Source organism: Manis pentadactyla, chromosome 14 (genome assembly GCF_030020395.1).
Source record: "Manis pentadactyla isolate mManPen7 chromosome 14, mManPen7.hap1, whole genome shotgun sequence".
Lineage (NCBI taxonomy): Eukaryota > Metazoa > Chordata > Mammalia > Pholidota > Manidae > Manis > Manis pentadactyla.
The window spans coordinates 63,772,925-63,792,281 of NC_080032.1; the positions used below are offsets into that span (position 1 = coordinate 63,772,925).

The 19,357-nt window shown below is 51.4% G+C and overlaps 1 protein-coding gene across 3 annotated transcripts in view; it reads right to left on the bottom strand.

The window, feature by feature from the left end:
- The window catches only part of VWF (von Willebrand factor), a 138,856-nt gene that overhangs the window by 39,308 nt on the left and 80,191 nt on the right, over positions 1–19,357 (bottom strand). For all 3 annotated transcript variants that reach the window (XM_036910125.2, XM_036910124.2, XM_036910123.2), the window contains exons 21-34: positions 17,619–17,753; positions 15,613–15,759; positions 13,542–13,682; positions 13,241–13,354; positions 11,618–11,774; positions 10,876–11,034; positions 10,098–10,233; positions 6,638–8,016; positions 5,159–5,275; positions 4,924–5,064; positions 4,491–4,634; positions 2,064–2,228; positions 1,110–1,153; positions 630–807 (exon numbers count right to left, since the gene is read on the bottom strand). In XM_036910125.2, coding sequence (XP_036766020.2) covers positions 630–807; positions 1,110–1,153; positions 2,064–2,228; positions 4,491–4,634; positions 4,924–5,064; positions 5,159–5,275; positions 6,638–8,016; positions 10,098–10,233; positions 10,876–11,034; positions 11,618–11,774; positions 13,241–13,354; positions 13,542–13,682; positions 15,613–15,759; positions 17,619–17,753 — 3,157 coding nt within the window. The remainder of the gene's footprint in view (positions 1–629; positions 808–1,109; positions 1,154–2,063; positions 2,229–4,490; positions 4,635–4,923; positions 5,065–5,158; positions 5,276–6,637; positions 8,017–10,097; positions 10,234–10,875; positions 11,035–11,617; positions 11,775–13,240; positions 13,355–13,541; positions 13,683–15,612; positions 15,760–17,618; positions 17,754–19,357) is intronic.

Sequence of the window (19,357 nt, forward strand, 5' to 3'; positions counted from 1 at the left end):
CCACTAAATAAATCCTAAAGGGAGACTGAGATATAAAACACAGTTTTGCTTTCATCCCACAGGCTGTGTCTATTCAACCTAACAGTCACAATCTATCTACTGCCCCTTAGGAATCATCACCATCAGCCACTTCTCGCCAGCACGAGATAGACGGCCAACCGTCCCCCACGGAAGGACGCTCCCCACAGGTTTGCATGAGACAGAGCTGAATATGGCCTCCTCTTAAACCAGGCCACTGAGAGACCCACAGCACCACCCCCAGCTCCCATGCAGCTGTAAGTGAGATGGGAGCATCTTCTGGGGACGTCTGCTCACCACGGTGCCTTCACTGCACAGATTCCTAAAGGGTGACTTGCCAACAGCCAAGCTGAGCCCTGACCTCAGAAAATCACTTCTTCCTTCTGGTTATGCTTAATCTGGGGGTGTCTTCTAAAGACACAGGAAGAGAACCAAATGAGAGCACCCCCAGAGGACATGAACTGGGGACATCGGTGAAGGTAGTCTGTGCATGTGGTGCAGAGGGAGTGGGTGCCTCTGGGCTGGTCAGCCTCTGGTCTGCCCTCCTGCGCAGCCCAGCTGAGAGCACTGCCCCTTCAATACGGTCCTGGCTGGTGATGCAAAGGACTCACAGGGGCAGGTCCAGCGGCAGCCGCAGGTCTCTTCCACCTTGATAGGAGACTGGCTGTTGGGGCATGAAGGCTTCAGGCCCCGGTCGCAGTTGACTCGATGACTCTCCAGCAAGGTCTGGCCATCTTGCAGGCACGTCACTGTGTGGCACTGATCTGGCAAGGTCCAGACATCCCCAGGCTGCCAAAGAAAGAACCCAATTCAGGAGGGGAATAGGATGAGGCACTATCTGCAATCTAAGGCCATGTACAGTCGCCTGACCCCTCTGAGTACATGGAAACTAGAACTTGGACATAGGCCTCAGTGGCCAGGAGACAGGAGGCAGGACAAGATTTACAGGCGGACCCCCTGCCCCCCAAAAAAACAGGATATAATGGAAGGAGGGCCAGACCAAGACCAAAAGAGGGAGAGGTAGCCGGGGAAACAAGGCCCCCAAGTACACATTTCTGATCTTTCTTTCAAAGTCAACAGAAAGAACTTACCGTCTTCTCGTTCCCATCCTCATCTATGCAAACTCTAACGAACCCTGAAATAAGACACAAATAAGATCTGAATTCCCATCCATCACCCAGAAATTCTAAGCCATTATCTGCTCAGGCCAAAGGGACTAGTCCTGGAAGTGGACAAAACTGAAAGGATTTGAGTGGTTTCAACAGTGAGGATGAAGACACACCAGACTAACAGGTGGCTGCCCCGCAATGGGGCCGGCATGCTTGGCGGTTGTTAATAACTCTGATGTAAACCAACGGTGATGATATGGCAATAACTACGGTTCATGAAGCCTTTTTCTCTCTTATATGTAGCTCAGCCCCTACGTATGGGGCAGGAGGAGGACATGGGGAAAGACCCCAGAAACGTGAAAGGGATCTTGAAGATTTCTACCAGGAGAGCCACCATCCAGCAGGAAAGGGCAATAACTATAGGTTTTAACTCACAGCTAATTACCTTAGGAAAAAATATGAGACCTGGTTTTAAAAAATTGTATCTGGTTAAAAAAAAGTTTCTAACCTTAAGTCCACTTAAACTATGGTATTTTGATGTGAGATTCTATGTTACTGTATTTCTAAGCCCTTTACACCCATGCTGAGGGTGAGTTCAGGATGGGAGGAAGACCATAACGTGCCAGGTGTTGGGGTTCCTGCTTCTGTCTTCCACTTCTTTGTCCTGGACCCTGGATCCCTCTGCACAAGTCAGTATGGGCTTCTCTGCTAAGGTTGGCATGGACGGTGAGGCCGGGCAAGGGCTACACACAGAGAACCCTCTGGTAGCCCCATGGAGGTTTGCAGGACAAACTTTCCTTATGCAGAAACTTAAATGTCCTAGACTATATAACAATCTTCATTCAAGGCTGAATCTTGTCTCTAGAACAAGATCTCTAGGTTTCATTGTTTTGTTTTTGCTTCTGAGGGCTGTTAAGAAAGACATCACAAACCCACCAGAGCACAGCTTGTGGAGGAAGGAATTTCCGAGGGTGACCACGGTGGGAAGATCTTCGATTCGCTGGAGCTTCATCACGTTGGAGCTGGCCGCTGGGCCCGCCAAGGTCCTCAGCTGGGCCTCATCGTACCGATCCCCAATTCCAATGGGGAACACCGTCACTCCTAGAGTTAGCAGAGGGACGAGAAAGAGTCTGTGTCAACCCGCTTCGGCCAGATGGGCTCACAACACACTGACCTGAAGCTGTACCCATCTGTCTGGAGCCTCATGCTTTCCAGGCTGGTCACATACCCATCCTGTGAGGCAGATACGCAGTCAGCAAATGTTAATGAGCTCCTACTCTGTGTCAGGCACTCTTCTAAGCTTTGGGGGTACAGTGAACCAAGCAGATGAAGTCCCCATCCTTGTGAGCAGATAAGGAGCAAACTTCTGGTATTTCAGACATGGATGCATGCTTAGGGAAAACCAAAACGGGATACAGCGGGTGGGTGTACCTGGGGGGTAGCGGCAGAAGTGACTGCTTCATACGAGGTGGTTGCAGATGTACTGAGTGAACACGGGACAGTGAACGGAGACCTGAAGTAAGGAGGGGAAGAGACAAGAGCATATCCCAAGCAGAGAGAAGAGCAAGGACACAAGCCCCCGAGCGGAAGTGTGGGTGCACTCACAGGGTGACTGAAGCAGAGCAAACAGGCCTTGCAGAGCTTCACCGCCTGCATGAGGATGTGACCTGCTCTCTGAATGAGACAGGATGCCAGCCAACACTTTGGAGCAGAGAAGGGACATGAGCTGACCTCAGTTTGAAAGGGTTGCTACAGCTACTATGTTAATTATGAACTTTAGGGCAGCTGGGATTCCATTTAAAAGTTTTACAATAGTCCAGGGCAGAGATAATGGGGGTCTGATCAGGTGGCAGTCGGGGAGGCAGTCTGGCAGAGTGGGATTCTCAATATTGGAAGATGGAACTCTAGTTGGTTGATGGGTTGGACGGGACATGAGAGAAAAAGAGGAATCAAGGATGCCGAGGTTTCCGACCTGAGCAACTGAGAGGACAGACTGGCCATTTTCTAAGATGGGAAAGACTAAAAGAGATTTGGGTGTGAAAGTCATGAATTGGGTTTATATTGAGTTTGCTGTTAGAACATTAGGTGGAGATGAGGTTAGGGGTCCAGGCTGGAGATCGGAATTTCTGAATCAGTGGTGTATGAATGCAGGTAGACCCGTGACACTGACTGAGATCGCCCAGGGGATGGCTGTAAGAGAAAATGCCTCAGGGCTGAGCCCAGAGTAAGTAAGGGCCCATTTTCAGATGAGAAACAGAGGCTTTGAATGGTGAAACTGCGTGCCCTAAATCACATTTACTCCAGATCACAATTGCTTCTTTTCCTAATGCCACATCCTTCATTCCTAATGCCAAGTATCATCATTGGGATACTTGATACCAAAGGAGAAAATCCTCCATCCTGAAATTCCCCAGTTCAGTTCTCCAGAAAGTTCTAAGTATTTGCAATTTGCTTAGGGGTAGAGCTGGTTTTCTACTAGCAACTTCTCATCTTTTGTAAGCTCATTGTGTCATCCAAATATATATCCTTCCCCTCTCAGGGTCTTTTTCCATGAAATAATAGATTTCATAAACACGCCACATTCTTTCGTTCAACAAACATTAAATGGCCACCTATTTTGAGCATCCTGCACAGATGATACAAAAATAAGCAACATTTTGCCCTTGACGTCAAAGAACCCCTAGTTTGTGCAAGAAACAGGTATTTAACAAATAAACACAATGTGACTTGCAGATTTTGAGTTCAGATGTGGTACAGAAAAGACAGTGACTAACTCAGGAAGCCATCAGAGAAAAGAGCTCTGGAGCAGGATTTTAAAAGATGGACAGTTCTCCAGGTGGCCATGAGGGGACTTGCCATTCCACCCACCCAGGCCTCCCCCGGCACTACAAGCCTGTCCTGGCTCACACTGCATTGATGTTCACAGCTCAAGTTCGTATGGGGCACCACGGCTGGGTCACACCTGTGCCCACCCCTTTGTCTCTCATCCATTCAGCACCACCCCCAGTCCATTAGGCTGGCACTGGAAAAGGGCTCAGAACCCATGGAGGTCCCTGGTGATCAAGGCCCCACAATGGATCACTCTATCCTCAGACATGCTAAGAGTGGAGAGATCACTTTAAAAAGGGAAGGTGTGGAGGAATGACCCACCTCAGGATACAGAGGGAAAATATGGAGAAATTAAACATTACAGTCAAAAGCATAAAAGGATAAACCCACATTTATCTCTGTTTGACTTCCAAATAGCACAGGGATTGGACAGCTTCCTGAAACCAGCCCATGTGTGGGGATTAGGCATCAAAATCATCCCCCACCCACTGTCAGTCCTCCAGGAGGACTGGACCCTGGACACGGGGCACTCACGGTTGGATCTGGCGGCATAGGCTGCTGCATCTACCAAATCCGTGGAGACGTCCATGACGAGGGTGACCACGGCCTTTGAGGCTCCGGGCCTGGCACCATGGACTTCTGAAGTGACATACCGCACAGCAAAACCCAAAGCGTCCCCTGGGAACGGAGAACAGACACACCACATCAGTCCTGACTGCAGGCGTTCCTCAAGCCAGCTGGGCATCCTGTCGCACAGTGTCCCCCAGGCCATCAAAACGGAATGACTCAAGACACAGAGAAACACACCGGGAGGTCTGGAGGAGGTGGAGGGGCACCGAGACCATCATTTTACAGGAAGAGAAGCTGATGCCAAGGGGCAAAGTGCCTGGCTATGGTCACTCAGGGACTTGTGCCAAGAATTGGGGCCAGACTAGGCTCTTGCAATCCAGCCATGGTGCCAAATTACCGATTTGGCTGGGGCCTCCCTCCCGCTGCATGAGGTCCACGAGGGTCAGTAAATGGGCTTTCTCCTGGGCCACCGTCCATGGCACGTCGATGGTGGTGATGCTCCCATACTGGAGCACAGACACCCGAGTGAGCTGAGGCCCTAAAAGGAAAGAGAATGTGGGAGTCAAACTCTGGCCCAGGGGAACCTCTAAAAGAGCCCCCCACCGGCCTGGCCCTGGGAGAGTACCACTTACCTAAGTTGGCTTTTGAAATGAAAGCCTTGGCAAAACTCTTCATTTCATCAAAGTACGAATCTGGGAAGCCAGACGAGCCGTCCAGGAGGAGGACCACATCCAGGGGCTGGCTGCAGTCTGCCGGAGACCAGGGAGGTCAGCAAAGAAGCACCAGCGGGGCCACGGCTGCAGACGCCACGCTCAGTGGGCGGCAGACACCGCTAATCACGCAGCACCACAAAGGGGAGGCTCTCTCTTTGAGAGGTGGCGGGAGGGGACCAAGGGCAAGGGGAGGGGCCCCTGAGTGCCCCACATTTAGAGGCACGGGGAAGACTCCAACTCCTCCCCAAGGTAGTTTACATGCCCGCAGATGAAAGCACGAGGTGTTCACCCCTTCAGGAACAGGGGACGGCCACGCTTCTAGAACTGAGTGGCAGAGAAACAGAGAGATGGCCAAAGCAAATGGCATAGGGCTGGAAAACAAGCTTGTGTGTTCTAGGTCTCCTGGGCTGGATAAGGTGCTCTAAGGTACCCCAATCACACAGGACTAGCACCCGTGTTGACGTCTGGGCACAGACATGGTCATGGTGAGGAAACAAACTCTGGCCTGACGACCATTCTGAGATTTGATAAAATGATGCTCTGTGGTTCTCAGCAGAAACACACTGAATTTAAATAAATCTGTGGCTCTAATTAAAACAAAAGCAAAGAAACAAGTCACGGATAACAAGTGTGACAATCCAGAGACAGTGAAAGAAGGCTAGGTATTCTGGGATGGTCCCAAACACACCAAGGGATGTCTTGAATATTCTTATTTTTGAGAACTAGGAATTGATTAGACAGGAGTATCAGTTAAGAAGGTAATAATAATAGCAATCGTGGCAAGCCTTTTTTGAGCACTTGCCATGTGCTAAGTACTGTTGTAAGCATTTTACAAGTACGTACAATTGTTATCCCCATTTTACAGATGAGGGGACTGATACACACAGAGGTATTTGCCCCAAAATACCCAAAAATTATTACCAAAAAATTGCCCAAATTTACCCAACTAGTAACTGGCAGAGGTGAGAGTCAAACTAAGGCGGTTTCACTCCAGAATCTGAGGACTAGAACTCTACCTGTGAACTAACTTCTTAGAATAACTGCACCCACCCAGTGTGGTCAAAAAGCTGATAAGTCAACAAATTTAACAGGTTGCCTCCAAGGCATGTGGGATTGGATGGAGATGAGGCTGTGTGGTAAAGCAAGATTGTATTTTTTACTCCATACCCTTGGTATTGTTTAAATGTTAATCATAGACTTTCATTTGAATTTACAAGCACACTCAATAAGAAAAGGTCTTCCCCAGAAAGGATCCCAGGCACATTTCCCCACCTGGAAGGTGAGAAAATGCAGGTGCTCACAAGGTATGGGTCTGACTGAAGGCAGAGAGCAGGAAAGCCCGGATTGGACAAGAACCACATCCTGCCCCAGTTGCCCCGGCCCTGCACCCGTGCATACCTGGGGCAGGGGGGAGGGTGGGGATCCGCAGCCCCTCTCCGGAGCAGCACCTCTGCAGCACCAGGTCAGGGGCCTCTCGGGGCAGCATCTCAAAGTCCTGGATGAGGATGGGGGCGTTTGGCCAGCCAATCCTCTCGAGCTCCTGCACATTGGCATGAGGACCCACTCCAATGGGCACCACCTGGATGTCTCCAGGCATCCGCGTGATCACGTCAGAGGCGGGGTTTCCTGTGACCATGTAGACCAGGTTGGGTGCCTGCTCCCGGTCGCCCTGGCCTGCCAGGAAGCTGTGCTCAGACAGGTACCTCAGGGCCAGCCCAGTGTTGGTCCTGTTGCCGCCCTGGAAACGAATCCCTCGCACACGCCGCAGGACGTCCTCCCTGGACTGCGCCTCCTTGAAGCTGTACTCCACGGCCACCATGTATGAGTACTGCAGCACTGTGACGTGGGTGCCGTCCTGTCCCACGTCCATCTGCCGAATCACCTCCTCCATAAACTCCCTGCTCCTGTTGAAGTCGGCCTCGCCAATTTTGTCTGACCCTTCCAGGACAAACACGACGTCCAGAACCATGGATTTCCTCTGGGGTCCTGGTGATGAGACCCCCACAACTTCTGGGCCCACAGTGACTTGTGCCACAGGAGGGTGCTGAGTAGGGGCCGGAGCTTTGGGGGCAAGATCACAGAGGTAGTTGATTATCTCATCCCTCCACTGCTCCAGCTCGTCCACACTGCTGAGCAAAAAGGCCTTGTTCTCAGGGGCCTGCTTCTCAATGAGGCGGATCTGCTTGAGGCTGGCGTGGGGCCCGATACCCACTGGGATCACAATGACCTTCTTCTTCTTCAGGCCCTGCATGTAGCGGACCAGGTTCCGGGCCAACTTCGGGGGTTCCTGGCTGGCCATCAGGAGCAGGGCGATGCGGGAGGCTTCAGGGCGGTCGACCTTGCCAAAGATTTGGAACAGCGTGTACTTCAAGACCTCGCTGGTGGAGGCCACCTCGCTGCCCGCGTACTTCACCTGGCTGGCGATGCGCCGCAGCTCCGAGGGCCGCTTCCGGTCCTTGAGCTGGATGTAGGCGTGGGAGCCGTCGTGGTACTCCACCACGGCCACGCGGATCCACTTCTGCGAGATGTGCAGGCGCTCCATCATGCCCACCACAAAGACCTTCAGCACTTCAAACTCGGCCTCCGACAGCTTGGAGGAGCCGTCGAGCAGGAAGACCAGGTCCAGAAGCTTGCTGCAGTACACGTCGTGCAGCGGCGGCTCCGGCGTGTCCTCCACATACGGGGTGGTGAAGCTGACGGGGCCTTCCGTGGGCGGTATCACTAGGCCTCCGGGATCCCTGCAGGCCTCACAGGTGAGGTTGACGCCATCACAGTGACTGCGGCGGAGGCAGAAACCAGAAACCGTTCAGGAAGAACTTCTGGGAACTTCTCAGCCTTATTCAGAACCGTTACACAAGTTCCCACAGGACTGCCTGCCAGGCCTCCCTGAACTGAGCCCCCATCCAAGCAAGGCATCATGTTTTAACAGATATCCCCAGAGAGCATCCCACAAGCATGCATGTGCGTGCACATACACACACACACACACACACACAGCAAAGGCTTCCCTTTGTTCTAGACACCAAAGCTTTAACCTACCCTAGGACCTGAAAAAGAATCTTTCTTGCTTTTGGGCCATTGACTCTAACTTTTTAAAGTTCATGTCTTTTTAATCTACATCTCTAGCAACATAAATATTTAATTATAATCCAAACCTTCTTCCAAGTATCTCCAAAGACAAGCATTGCTCTAAAATGTTGACACTGGACTCGGACTTGTAAATGTCCCATTGAAGATAAATGCTTTACAGTATTTACTGCAGCAGAATTTAAGCTGCATGAATTCCGTACCATGTTTAATATATTGGGCCTTAAGGAAGGGAAGAAGAAGCAGAGTAAAAACATTTTGGAAGGATGAATAAAGGTTCAAAATCCCAGCTTCCTCTTAACAGAACCAAGTACTTGGGAGTCGCATCCTAGGGCTTCCAAGATGTTAGACAGGAAAAAGGCAGTGGTTCACTAACTCATTCCTCCAGTAGACATATGGTGAACCCGTAAGCTGTGCACGGAATGGCTCAGTCCTGCACCCGGCCCCAAACACATACCCCAAGGCTGTAGCAGAGCCACTGCTCCCACACAAATCCTCACGCTACCAGGCCAAATTTCCCGTCCCTTCTGGTCACTTCTCCCTTGTACCAGTGTCCTAGGAAGTGGCAAGGTGTGCCAGGCCACAGGAGAGATCCTGTGGTGGAGACCCATGCAGGCCAGGGCCTCCTTCTTTGGTACCCTCAGCCTCTGAGGCAACTTGCCTTAAGTACCCCCAGGAAAGCCGAGAGAGCAGCAGTACCCCGAGCCCCAGCCAGTGGCCCCTACGGGGACCTCCCAGGCAATGCCCCATCCTGCTTTGGAGCTACTGTCCACACCTGTCTGAGGCCGCAGGCTGTACCCTGGTGGCTGCCCCTCCGCTGTGCCAGTGGGGGGAGGTGGGGAGAAGGCAGTCCACTCTCACGGCCTTGGGCCAAGCCAGCACTGGACTCCGGTCATTCCTATTCCTCAGAGTCTGTTTCAGCACAGGGAGGTGGGCACGCAGGGTCTCCCTGGGAAGCTAATTTTCCCACTTCCTCATAGTCCACACAATTTATGGCTTCAATCCTTGGTTAACAGTGCGTGAATGACATACTTTCTAGTTTCCTTTGTTTGCTAGAAAATTCACCCCAGGCAATGTTCGTGCTTGTTTGTACAGATGGTGGCGGTGGGATCTGACTTTGGCAGCTGCAGCCACAGCCCTTCCCTAGCAAATTTAAGTTCTCAAGTTCAAGTTCCCATAAGGCTTGATCAGTGTCAGGGAGTGGTATTAAACACACGAACATTCAAATACATGTTCCCTACTTAGGAGCAGGGCGTCAGCTCAGAGCTCACCCTGAGGTCGCCTTCTCACCTCCCCAAAGACCGGTTCTGGGAAGCAATCCGGGAGAGCCCGAGGGGTAGAGACAAGTGTTCCCCTTCCCAGGCAGGAAAGCCCTGTCCTGGAACCTTGGCTGGGCTCCAAGGTGTCTGTGTGACACTGAGACATCCGGGCTATACCTCTCTGTCCTCCCTGTATCCCCACCTCCAGTAAAGAAGGAATCTGACTTCATGGGCACCTGTCCTCAAGCTAGATGTGACCACCAGGGACAAAAGACTATGTCTTCCTTCAGCCAGAAGGTGTTAAAAATCCTTAAGCTCTTCAGAGACCTTTTCTGAGGAAGAGATATAGTTGGTTCTTAAAGAAAGAGAAGCAAACCTAGAAAAGATTAAAACAAAAACACTCTACCTCTCAGCTCACCTAGCAAGCATGTTTTTCCAAAACCCAACCTCAGAGCAAGTCCGAGAGAAGATAGGAAGAACCCTCACTCCAAACACCAGGGGCTCTGTTTTACCAAATCTGGCAGTGCTCAGGATCACTGGGGTTCAAGGTGATTTTCTTTCCTGGGGCTAAGCGCCGGCCGGCAGCCTCACACGTGGGGCAGTCCTCAGGGTCCACACAGCTCTGCAAAAGCTCATCCAGGACTTTCCCTGCATGACAAACCCCCATTGGATCCTCACCCTCACCCCACCCACAAGGGGATTCACTGTCAGCTCCCGGGGCCTGGCCCGGAAGCCAGCCATGCCTGCCTCCCACAAGGCTCACCTCACTATTTAGCAAGCAGCCTCCCTTGCCGGGGCCTTGATTTATCCCTCTGCAAAACTGGGGATGAGGTGGCCCTTCACCCTACCTCACTCTCACTGCCCCCAAATATTGGGACAAATGAAATCTCATCTTCCAGGGTCTTCTCACCGCAGTAAAGAATTCCATAAATGTAGATCTGTCCCATCCCATTCAGTAGCCAGTAGCCACATGTGGCTGAATTTAAATTGAATTAACACTAAATTAAATCAAAAATTCAGTGCCTCAGACACACAAGCCACATTTCATTAGAACTTTCCCATCATTGCAAAAAGTTCTATCAGACCATGCTCCAGATGATCAACATCACCAGTATGCATCCAGAAGCACTGTACACTCCCGGCTGGCCTGGCTCTGAGGAAACCACACCTGGAACCAGACCCTAGGGTGGCAGGTGGGGACCGGGTGCCCCTGGACAAGGCCAAGATGAAGCGAGACAGGGAAGCACCTTCCTGAAGACCCACCCAGCACCCCAGGGGCAGCCACCTTACCAGGAGGGCAGTGTGCATGGCAGCCTTCCACACACTGCACGGGGCATGCCAGGGGCTCAGGGTGCTGGCACGTGACAGGACAGGCAGGAGCACAGCTGGCATAGTGCCACTCACACTCGTACCTGCTGTCCCGCAGATTCCTCTCCTCGCAGCTCTGGGCTGTGGGGCAGAAGCACAGGCTGTTAGAGCACTGGACACCGGAGTAACCGGAAGCCAGGGCTGCAGCAAGGGCCCCATGCAGGGGACAGACCTGCGGTGCTGGTGGGCATGCTGGGGCACGGGGGAATAAGGAGTTGCAAACATTAGGGGCTTGCTGGCTTTTAAGACACCTGCACCAGGAACCTACTGGTCCCAAATCAGTTTTTCAGATAAAAGCAATCGGCTGCTTACACCAAGGAGGACAGCCTCTATATCAATGCATGAGTTGACCACTCATATTGCAACTAGGACAGTGTCTAATTACAGCCATATACTGACTTCCTTTTCTTCCTCACTGCTGAAGAAATTCGCTCTTGCAGAATTTCTCCAGAAGAGTCTGTATACATTAATGTCTCCATCCCCTGTGCCTGTCCTCCTCTCTCACCCCAATGTCTTAATGCCCTTGAGCCTCAGCTGCCCATCCCCACCCCTGAGCTCTGCCTCCTCTCCACCCCAACCGCCTGCACCCCACTTTATGGTCTTAACGTCTGAATACACGAGGAGGGAGGGAGGGGTCTGAGACCACAGGGAAGTCAGGACTCACGGCACAATGTGGCCGTCCTCCAGGTCACCACCTTGCCATGCTGGGCACACACGTGGGCATAGGCAGCAATGGAGTCACAGAAGCAGGCACAGTCCCCAATGGACTCACAGGAGCAGGTGTCATAGATGCAAACATCCAAGAACGGCTCAGGGTCCACCTGCAAGGGAGCCTCAGGGTAGCCTAGGCCCAGGACTTAGGAAGACCAGCTCTTGATCTGGGTAGGAGTGTTCCTGCGGTCAGAGCAGGGAAGTGAGGGCTCCAGGAGAGGAGGGGAAAGGTGGCTTGGTGGTTCCAAAAAGGGAGTGGGTAACAAGGCAGAATCCCTAGATTCTGACCTGAAGTCCAGCAAGAAGAGCTGCATAAGGCAGTATTGTTGGTGTTTCATAGAAGATGAGATGCTGAAGGATTTGTCAAAAGAACATTCCCTTCCATCCATCTTTGCACCTGCTCAGCCATCCATCCACCCCCATAACCCACTCCCAACCTCATGGCATTTGGGTGTTTTTATACAAACACAAACACGTATCATGCACTTTCTTTCCCTGCCTCCATTCAGCAACGAAGATGAAGAAACACACCAGGACCTGCTCCTGTCGCCTCCCCGAGGTGCTATGGGGGCTAGTGGGTGGGGCCGGAGGACAGTCTGGGCCCTCCTGACCTGACTCCAGACGCATATGAAGGGGCGGCCCACGTCCACCCACGTCCAGCCCCAGGCTCGCCCCCGAACACACTGCTGCACACACTGGCCTTCTCCAGGCAGGCAGGCGTGACAGGAGTGATTTCAGACAGTAAGTGGGCCGTTGTTTCTGAGACTTTCCGACAACCCTCGTTTCCCTGACACACTTGCTATGTCACCCTCCCAGCTCAGAGGGCAGGGTTTCCTCCACACCAGGGAATCCTAAGTATCCTTGGGGGTCCTCAGGGACTAAATCATTGGGTGGATAGGACGCTGAGAGGCAGGTGGCCCACGGGCCACTCCCAAGTAGCCAGAGCCACAGAGCAGCACACACGTGTGTGGCTGTGTGTGTATATGTGCGTGGATGTCCATAAACATGTACACATGTGCCCACATGTACACCCATATAAGTGGGTACTTACATTCATACAGAGACAGAGAGAACTATAGGGAATTTCTCATCACCATTTGAGATGAAGACACGAAAGAAGTCATAAAATGAGGGCTCAGAATCCCTGGAGTTAAGGCCAGAGAAGGGTTTTGTGAGACAAGAACTAGTTGCTAAAGGGTTTTGTTTGAGGGAGGGTTGGGGGTGCTAAGGCCCAGACACGGAGCAGCGAACAGGAAAGTGAAATCCCCAGCTCTAGTGTAAGAGGCAAGATAATTTGTGGAGGAGCACCCCTAAACTCAGGCCAAAAGAGAAGCACGGGTAGATGCCCGGAAGAGCTACGCCTTGCATAGAAGAAAAATGATGCGCCAGGCACTGCTTTCGGCCAAAGCTGTCGGTTACACTTTCTGTTTCCAGCCTGAGGCCAACGAAAGGAGTACATGGATCACGTGACCCAGGGCCCCGCCCCAGGCTGGAGCAGCGCCTGTGATCAGACTCAGGGTGCCAGCCGCTGCGCCGGCCCTCGGTACCCCCCCGCCCCCGGGAGCACCACCCTCACCAGCTTGTTGCAGTCCTGGAACGCGTCACTGGTGAGGACTCTGCAGGCGGAATCCACCATCATCTGCTTCATGACGTCGTTGCGGCAGGAGGCAGGGGATGAGTCCAGCGGCTCCTGGGGAACAGGGCGAGAGCACAGACAGACCAGAAACCGTCAACCCAGAAGGACCCGGGAGGCCCTCTTTCTGAGCGCTGCCCCCACTGCGGTTCCTACCACCCATCCCCACCACCCGCCTCCACCCTGGTGAAATTCCGGGGAGCAGGTCCCCCGGGCTCGAACCACACTGAAACCCTGGACATACTTTCCTGGTGTCCGCACACTGCAGGCTCACTTTCCAGGAATTCCCAAAGTCCACGGGGTCCTCCTCCACTTGGAGGCTGCTGCTGGTGAAGTCATTGTTCTGGTTGCCATCGAAATTCCCGCAGAGGCCACACACCTGCTCCTGTCAGCCGGGTGGGGAGCATGAGCACAGTGAACCCCGGGCCATTGCTCTGATTTAGGGGAAGGAGATCCCAGGCAGCAAGCCAGGCGGGCTTGTCTGGGGAGAGGAGGGCGGGAGGGGGCAAGCACAGAGCCCCAGAGACCAGGGTGGCCAGCAGAGCCTTACCCTTGCCCAGGCCTTCTCCTGAGCCACCTCGCTGACCCCATTTTCAAGTTAAGGAAACAAAGATCATTCAGAAAGACCGACAACCTGCCCGTGTCCTGTGGTCAGCCAAGGTCAGATGCAGGAAGGAGGCAGCCTCAGCCTCGGACACTCCAGTGTAAACCGTCACCCTTCCCAGTAATGGTCTGAGCAGAGCCGGGTTGGTTCCATGTTACATCCATGAGATCTCAGAGGCCCAAGGAGGGAAGGTTCTGGCCTACTTTACTGTGGACAGGCGAGCCCCCTGCTATAGAACTACAGCCTGTTCAGAGCAGGCTGGCCAAGATTCTACTTATGCTAAATGCCACCAGGGCTGATGCAGTGTCTTATTTGTCCCCCGTGTTCACCCATCATGGTGTGCAGCCTGCAACAAGTCCTGAACAAGAAGCCACTGAGTGACTGGAAACCATCTCTTAAGAGCCATGGGAAGAACTGGAAATATCTGACTCGGAAAAGAAAAGGTGCTATGCTCTTCCAATACATTTGCAGCTCTGTTTTCTGACAAAGAGATGTGACTTACTCTATTTTGCTTCAACACAGAGAATTTGGTTTGGTACAATGGGTCTGAGTTACTAGGAAACATGTGGAAGATTTCTCTCATTGACCCAGGTGGGCCCAGAGCAGTCACAGGTCCTCGTGGGACACAGGAAGAGTCAGAGCGAGGAAGACGGTGCAGAGGACAGACGCAGAGAGGTCGGAACATGCTGTTCTTTTGGGTTGGAAGACGGAGGATGGAACCACCAGCTGAGGAGAGCAGGCAGGCCCCAAAAGCTAGGAAAGGCAAGGAAACAGATTCCCCCCAAAAGCTCCCAGAAAGAATGTGCAGCCCTGCCAATACTTTTGGCCTCCAGAGCCATTAGATAATAAATTTGTGTTCCTGTTTTAAGGTACAAAGTTTGTGGTAATTTATGACAGCAGCAATAGGAAACCAAGGGTTAAGATATATTATATACATATACCTTATGTAGGTACATAGGTGCTAGATGTGTGTGTGTTTCCCTGCTACACCCAGGTGCCTAGAACAGTGCATGACACATACCAGGGCCTGAGTAAGAGTTTGTCAAATAAATGAATGAGTGAATTCCAGCAATGGAATGGGCTTCCACAAGAAGGAGGACAATGCAGCCCCACTTCAGCCCAAGCCAAAAAACAAACAGATCCATCTGAGATGCTGCAATGTCATTCCTGCCAAAACTAAACCAGTTACCGGAGTAGGCAGAGTGCTGGTCACATACGTGCCAGTTAGAGAAAGTGTTGAAGTTCCAACAAACTTGGAACCTGGAAAAGTACTGTGAACTTTCTCTAAAGGAGGTTATCACCAGTTCTACAGAGAGCTCTCAAAGTGTGCTGGCCTCTGGCTCAATGGTAAGGCAACACCCCAGAACACTTCACAGTGTTATATTATTGTGCATGGTCAGTTCTCTTTAGGTTACAAAACCTTAAGAAAAGCTATTGCCTGACCTTTTAACTTCCTTCTTTTGTGGATATGAACTGCATGCCTCACGAGCCCGTCAAGGCATGGTTTGCAGGGTTTGGAGGCTACCCTCACTCTTCCCACATGCAGCGAGTCTCAGCAAACAGCCAAGGCTCACTGCACCTTGAGTCCATGGTGTGGGGAGGAAGGCTGCGCATGGCAGTGGGCAGGGGCAGTGGGTGCAGCTCAGAAAGCCAAGGAAGGTGCAGACAAGTCACAGACAAGGTGAAGAGGAAGCAGAGAAAGGCCACTGACCTGGTATGTCTGCTTCAGTGACACGGAGATGCCCAGGTGGTGGTCCCAGACCACAGAGATTGCCTTGCTCAGCAGCAGAATGACGTACCGGCCAGACTCCAGCACCTCAAAGTGCGTTTCATCCTTCATGGGCTTCTTCACATTCACCTAAAGACAAAGCGTGACAACGGGGAGGATGGAGGACAGGCCTGAGGGTAGCTGCTCCCTCCACACACACCAGGCCTGTCTCCAAGGCCCTCCAGAAGTACAAGTCATTGGCCCCAGCTGGTCAGAGCACAGCCCTTCAGGGCCAGCACCCCACTGGCCATTTCTGTGTCCTCCTCACCTACCACTCTCCAAAAATCCTATGATGAAGGAATGACAATAGAGCTAAATCATAATTATGAGACTAAAAATATGATGAACCAACCAGTAGAAGGTATAGATTAAATGGTATATTAAATGCACACAGTCCCCTACATAGGTTTTTAATGTGCCAATGATTTTACACATCTCTGGGTAATTGATTTTAAAATCTACCCTTTTATAAAAAATGAGCTCTAGACTCTCTCCTTTTCTTCCCCCATCTCCCACTCCCCAGAGTCGCTGTCATCAGGAGCGAGAGCTGACAGAGAACAGGGAGAATGAGGAGCTCGGAGCTGGTGGTGAGAAGCACAGACCTCAGTTTCCAGAGGGACTGATCTGAGCCCTTGCCTCGGCTGGCTCGTTGCCAATGCCGAAACTTCAGGGCCGCTGCAGCGCGCTCAGCTGACCACCTACTGACAGGTGTTGCCGAGAGCCTGTCACCCCTCTGCAAAGGTCCTCTCCTTATGGCACACCACATGCAGAGTTAATCATGTGTGCTCGCCTCCTCTTCAACATCTCAGCTGTCACCTGCCCTAAATAAGCTGTCCTTTGAAGTGGAGGTGACACTGTTGACCCACAGTCAAAAACCCCACACGTGCTGGACACTTTTCTCCCATAATGGAGGCAAATTCACTTCCCACCCCCTGATGTCAATGGTGGGTGCTGGCAAGAAGGCAGAAATGCAGTCTGAGACCATGAACAGAATGTAGACCCCAGGGCAGGTCTGAGCCCAGATCCTGGGTCTCCCTAGTCCTAGGTGCAGCCAGAGCAGTGGAAGCAAAGCTGTGGCCCACCGAGTACCTGCCACTTCACATGCAGATTCCTGGGCCCCAGCCAGACCTACGAGCCAGAATCCCAAGGTGGACCCAGGAGCGGCATCTGAAACAGCAGCTCCCAGGCAGTTCTCGTGTACCCTTCTGAGAACCGCTTCGTAGCTCTTAGCACACAGGGACTGAATCCACTGTTCTTTTGAGCTCTTTTAGAAGGATTCAGTCCGAGAAGTTCTGAAAGTAAAGAGAGTAAAAACCTTCCCAAATATGTATAATGTATGTGTGTATAATTACATGTATATGTGTGTATACATAATGTACATGTATATAATGTATATGCATAGATAATAAATGTATGTATATATGTGTATATATGGTGTGTATATATTATATGTATGTGTAATGTGTATATGTGTACATATAATATAGACATATATGTATGTCTGTATATGTAATATACGTATATGTGTATACATGATACATGTATCTTATATATGTATATGTGTAAATATAATATATGTGTGTATAATATACATGAATAGCATATATAGAACATGTGTGTGTGTGTGTACATACATAAAGAAAGGTCTTCCTGCCCTTCACTCTCCACCCCACCCTCCAGAGGTAAAAACTGACTCCTCCCTTCCTCACGTAGATGCAGTTACACATCCTTGTGCACACATATCTCCGCACTCTCTTACTAAACTGGGACTGTGTTACCCACAGCTGCCTACAGCCTGTCGTTCTCATAGAATGTGTCAAGGTCAGATGATCCAGCTCTACCTCACGCGCTTGAATGGCTGCACAGAATTCCAGGCACGCAGGTTGTAAGCGAATGCTTGACCCGTGCCCTTCATCAGCTGACAGAATGAAGGATAGGCTGGCACTCACCTCCCCATCAAATAGTTCAATCTCTCCTCCTTCCACCAGGATGGTGACCCTCTTCTTGCACTTCACTGAGGGGTAACTGCACCCCTCATTCCCCACCAGGATCCGAAAGGTCCCAGGGTTACCGCCACAGTAATCCTGGGGGAAAGAGATGCCAGGAGAGGAATGTCATTCCCACCACCACTCCCCGACCCAAAGACTGGCATCATCTCAGGCCTTTGAGGACATGTGTTACAGGCTGTTACCACGTCCATGCATGTGTGTGCCTGTGTGTGTGAGGGGGAGAGAGGAGGGACACTTGAAGGTGAACTCCCTCGGGCATGTCATCCTCAGCCATTCCGTATGAACCAGGTGCCCACAGCCATGAGCCCAAGGTAGAGGGGGAAGGAGCGAGGGGGAGGGAAGGGCAGTGGCGTGCCCTAATGGACGCATCAGCACACAGCCCCTACCTAGAACCTGTTAGCTCTCACTTTCACCCAGGTAACGAGGACAGTTGGAGACCAGGGCAATCTGTGGCTCTAAATTCTTTTGGCCCAGAAATGTAACTAAAGCTGATCTAACACGGCTCAGCAGGAGCTGAGTTACCATCTCTAGTTGGGACTAGAGGGTGAGGGGACACTGTCCTTGCTGGTCAATGGCATAGAAAATCAAGCAAAAGGGGCACATTTCTAGCAAATATCTCCCCACAGTGGCTATATAAAGGGGAAAAACACACTCAACTTAGAAAAACTAGATGTGAGCCTTAGTTCTGCCACTTACCAGATACATTGATAAGTCACTTCTCTAGAACCCCTACACATGTATGCACATATGCACATATACACACACATGCACATACCCACATGCACACACAACACACATACACACACAGATGAATGCACATTCACACACAGACCATAGACACATGTACGCATACATGCACATACAACATTCATAGATACATACATATGTTCGCACACATACATAAATACAACACAATCTGTCACTCTATAAAACAGGATAAGCCAGCTTAATGGGACGGTCAGGCTAAATGGGTTTGTGTCAAATCACGGGATTGTGAAGTTACAGTAAAAGAGAGAATGAAGTTACAAGTGCTTGGTGAATGACTTTTGTCCCCAGCTGAGATTTTTCTGAAAAAGAAAGAGCTAAGTCTTGATAATACCTCCCAAAGGAGGGAGGGAGAAAGGAGAGGTGGACCCAGGACAAAGTATCAAAAGGGGACAGGGGACAATAGACTGGCTGGGGGAAAGGAAAACAAGCAACTCACAAAAGACCACAATTTGAAAGGGACTCTAAAACTGGGCCACGTGGGAAAGCTTTGCCTGGGCAGCGGAAGAGCCGCGGAGCAGCAGCTCTGAGGGGCTGCCCTCACTGCACTGAAGTAGTCATGCTTTCTGGGTGCTCAGACTTGAAACTGGAAAGGGTAGGTGAGCCCCAGAGTTGGTGTCACCCCATCTTTTGCTACCAAGAATGGGAGGCAGACAGGTAATTGAAAGACAGGCTTCCATACATAATCTGTGGGAAAGCTCTAGAGGAGGCTACACCCCATATCCACAGGTGCTGGTAAAACCATTTCATGGTGTGGTGTGTGTGCCTGTCTCCCCAACACGCTGCACACCTCCCTGGGGCCAGACTGGGGAACAGCAGCGTTGATTGACCACCATTCCCAGCATGCCCTGCACACAGCTGATTGGTGTCATTGTTTGCTCCCAGCATGCCCTGCACACAGCTGATTGGTGTCA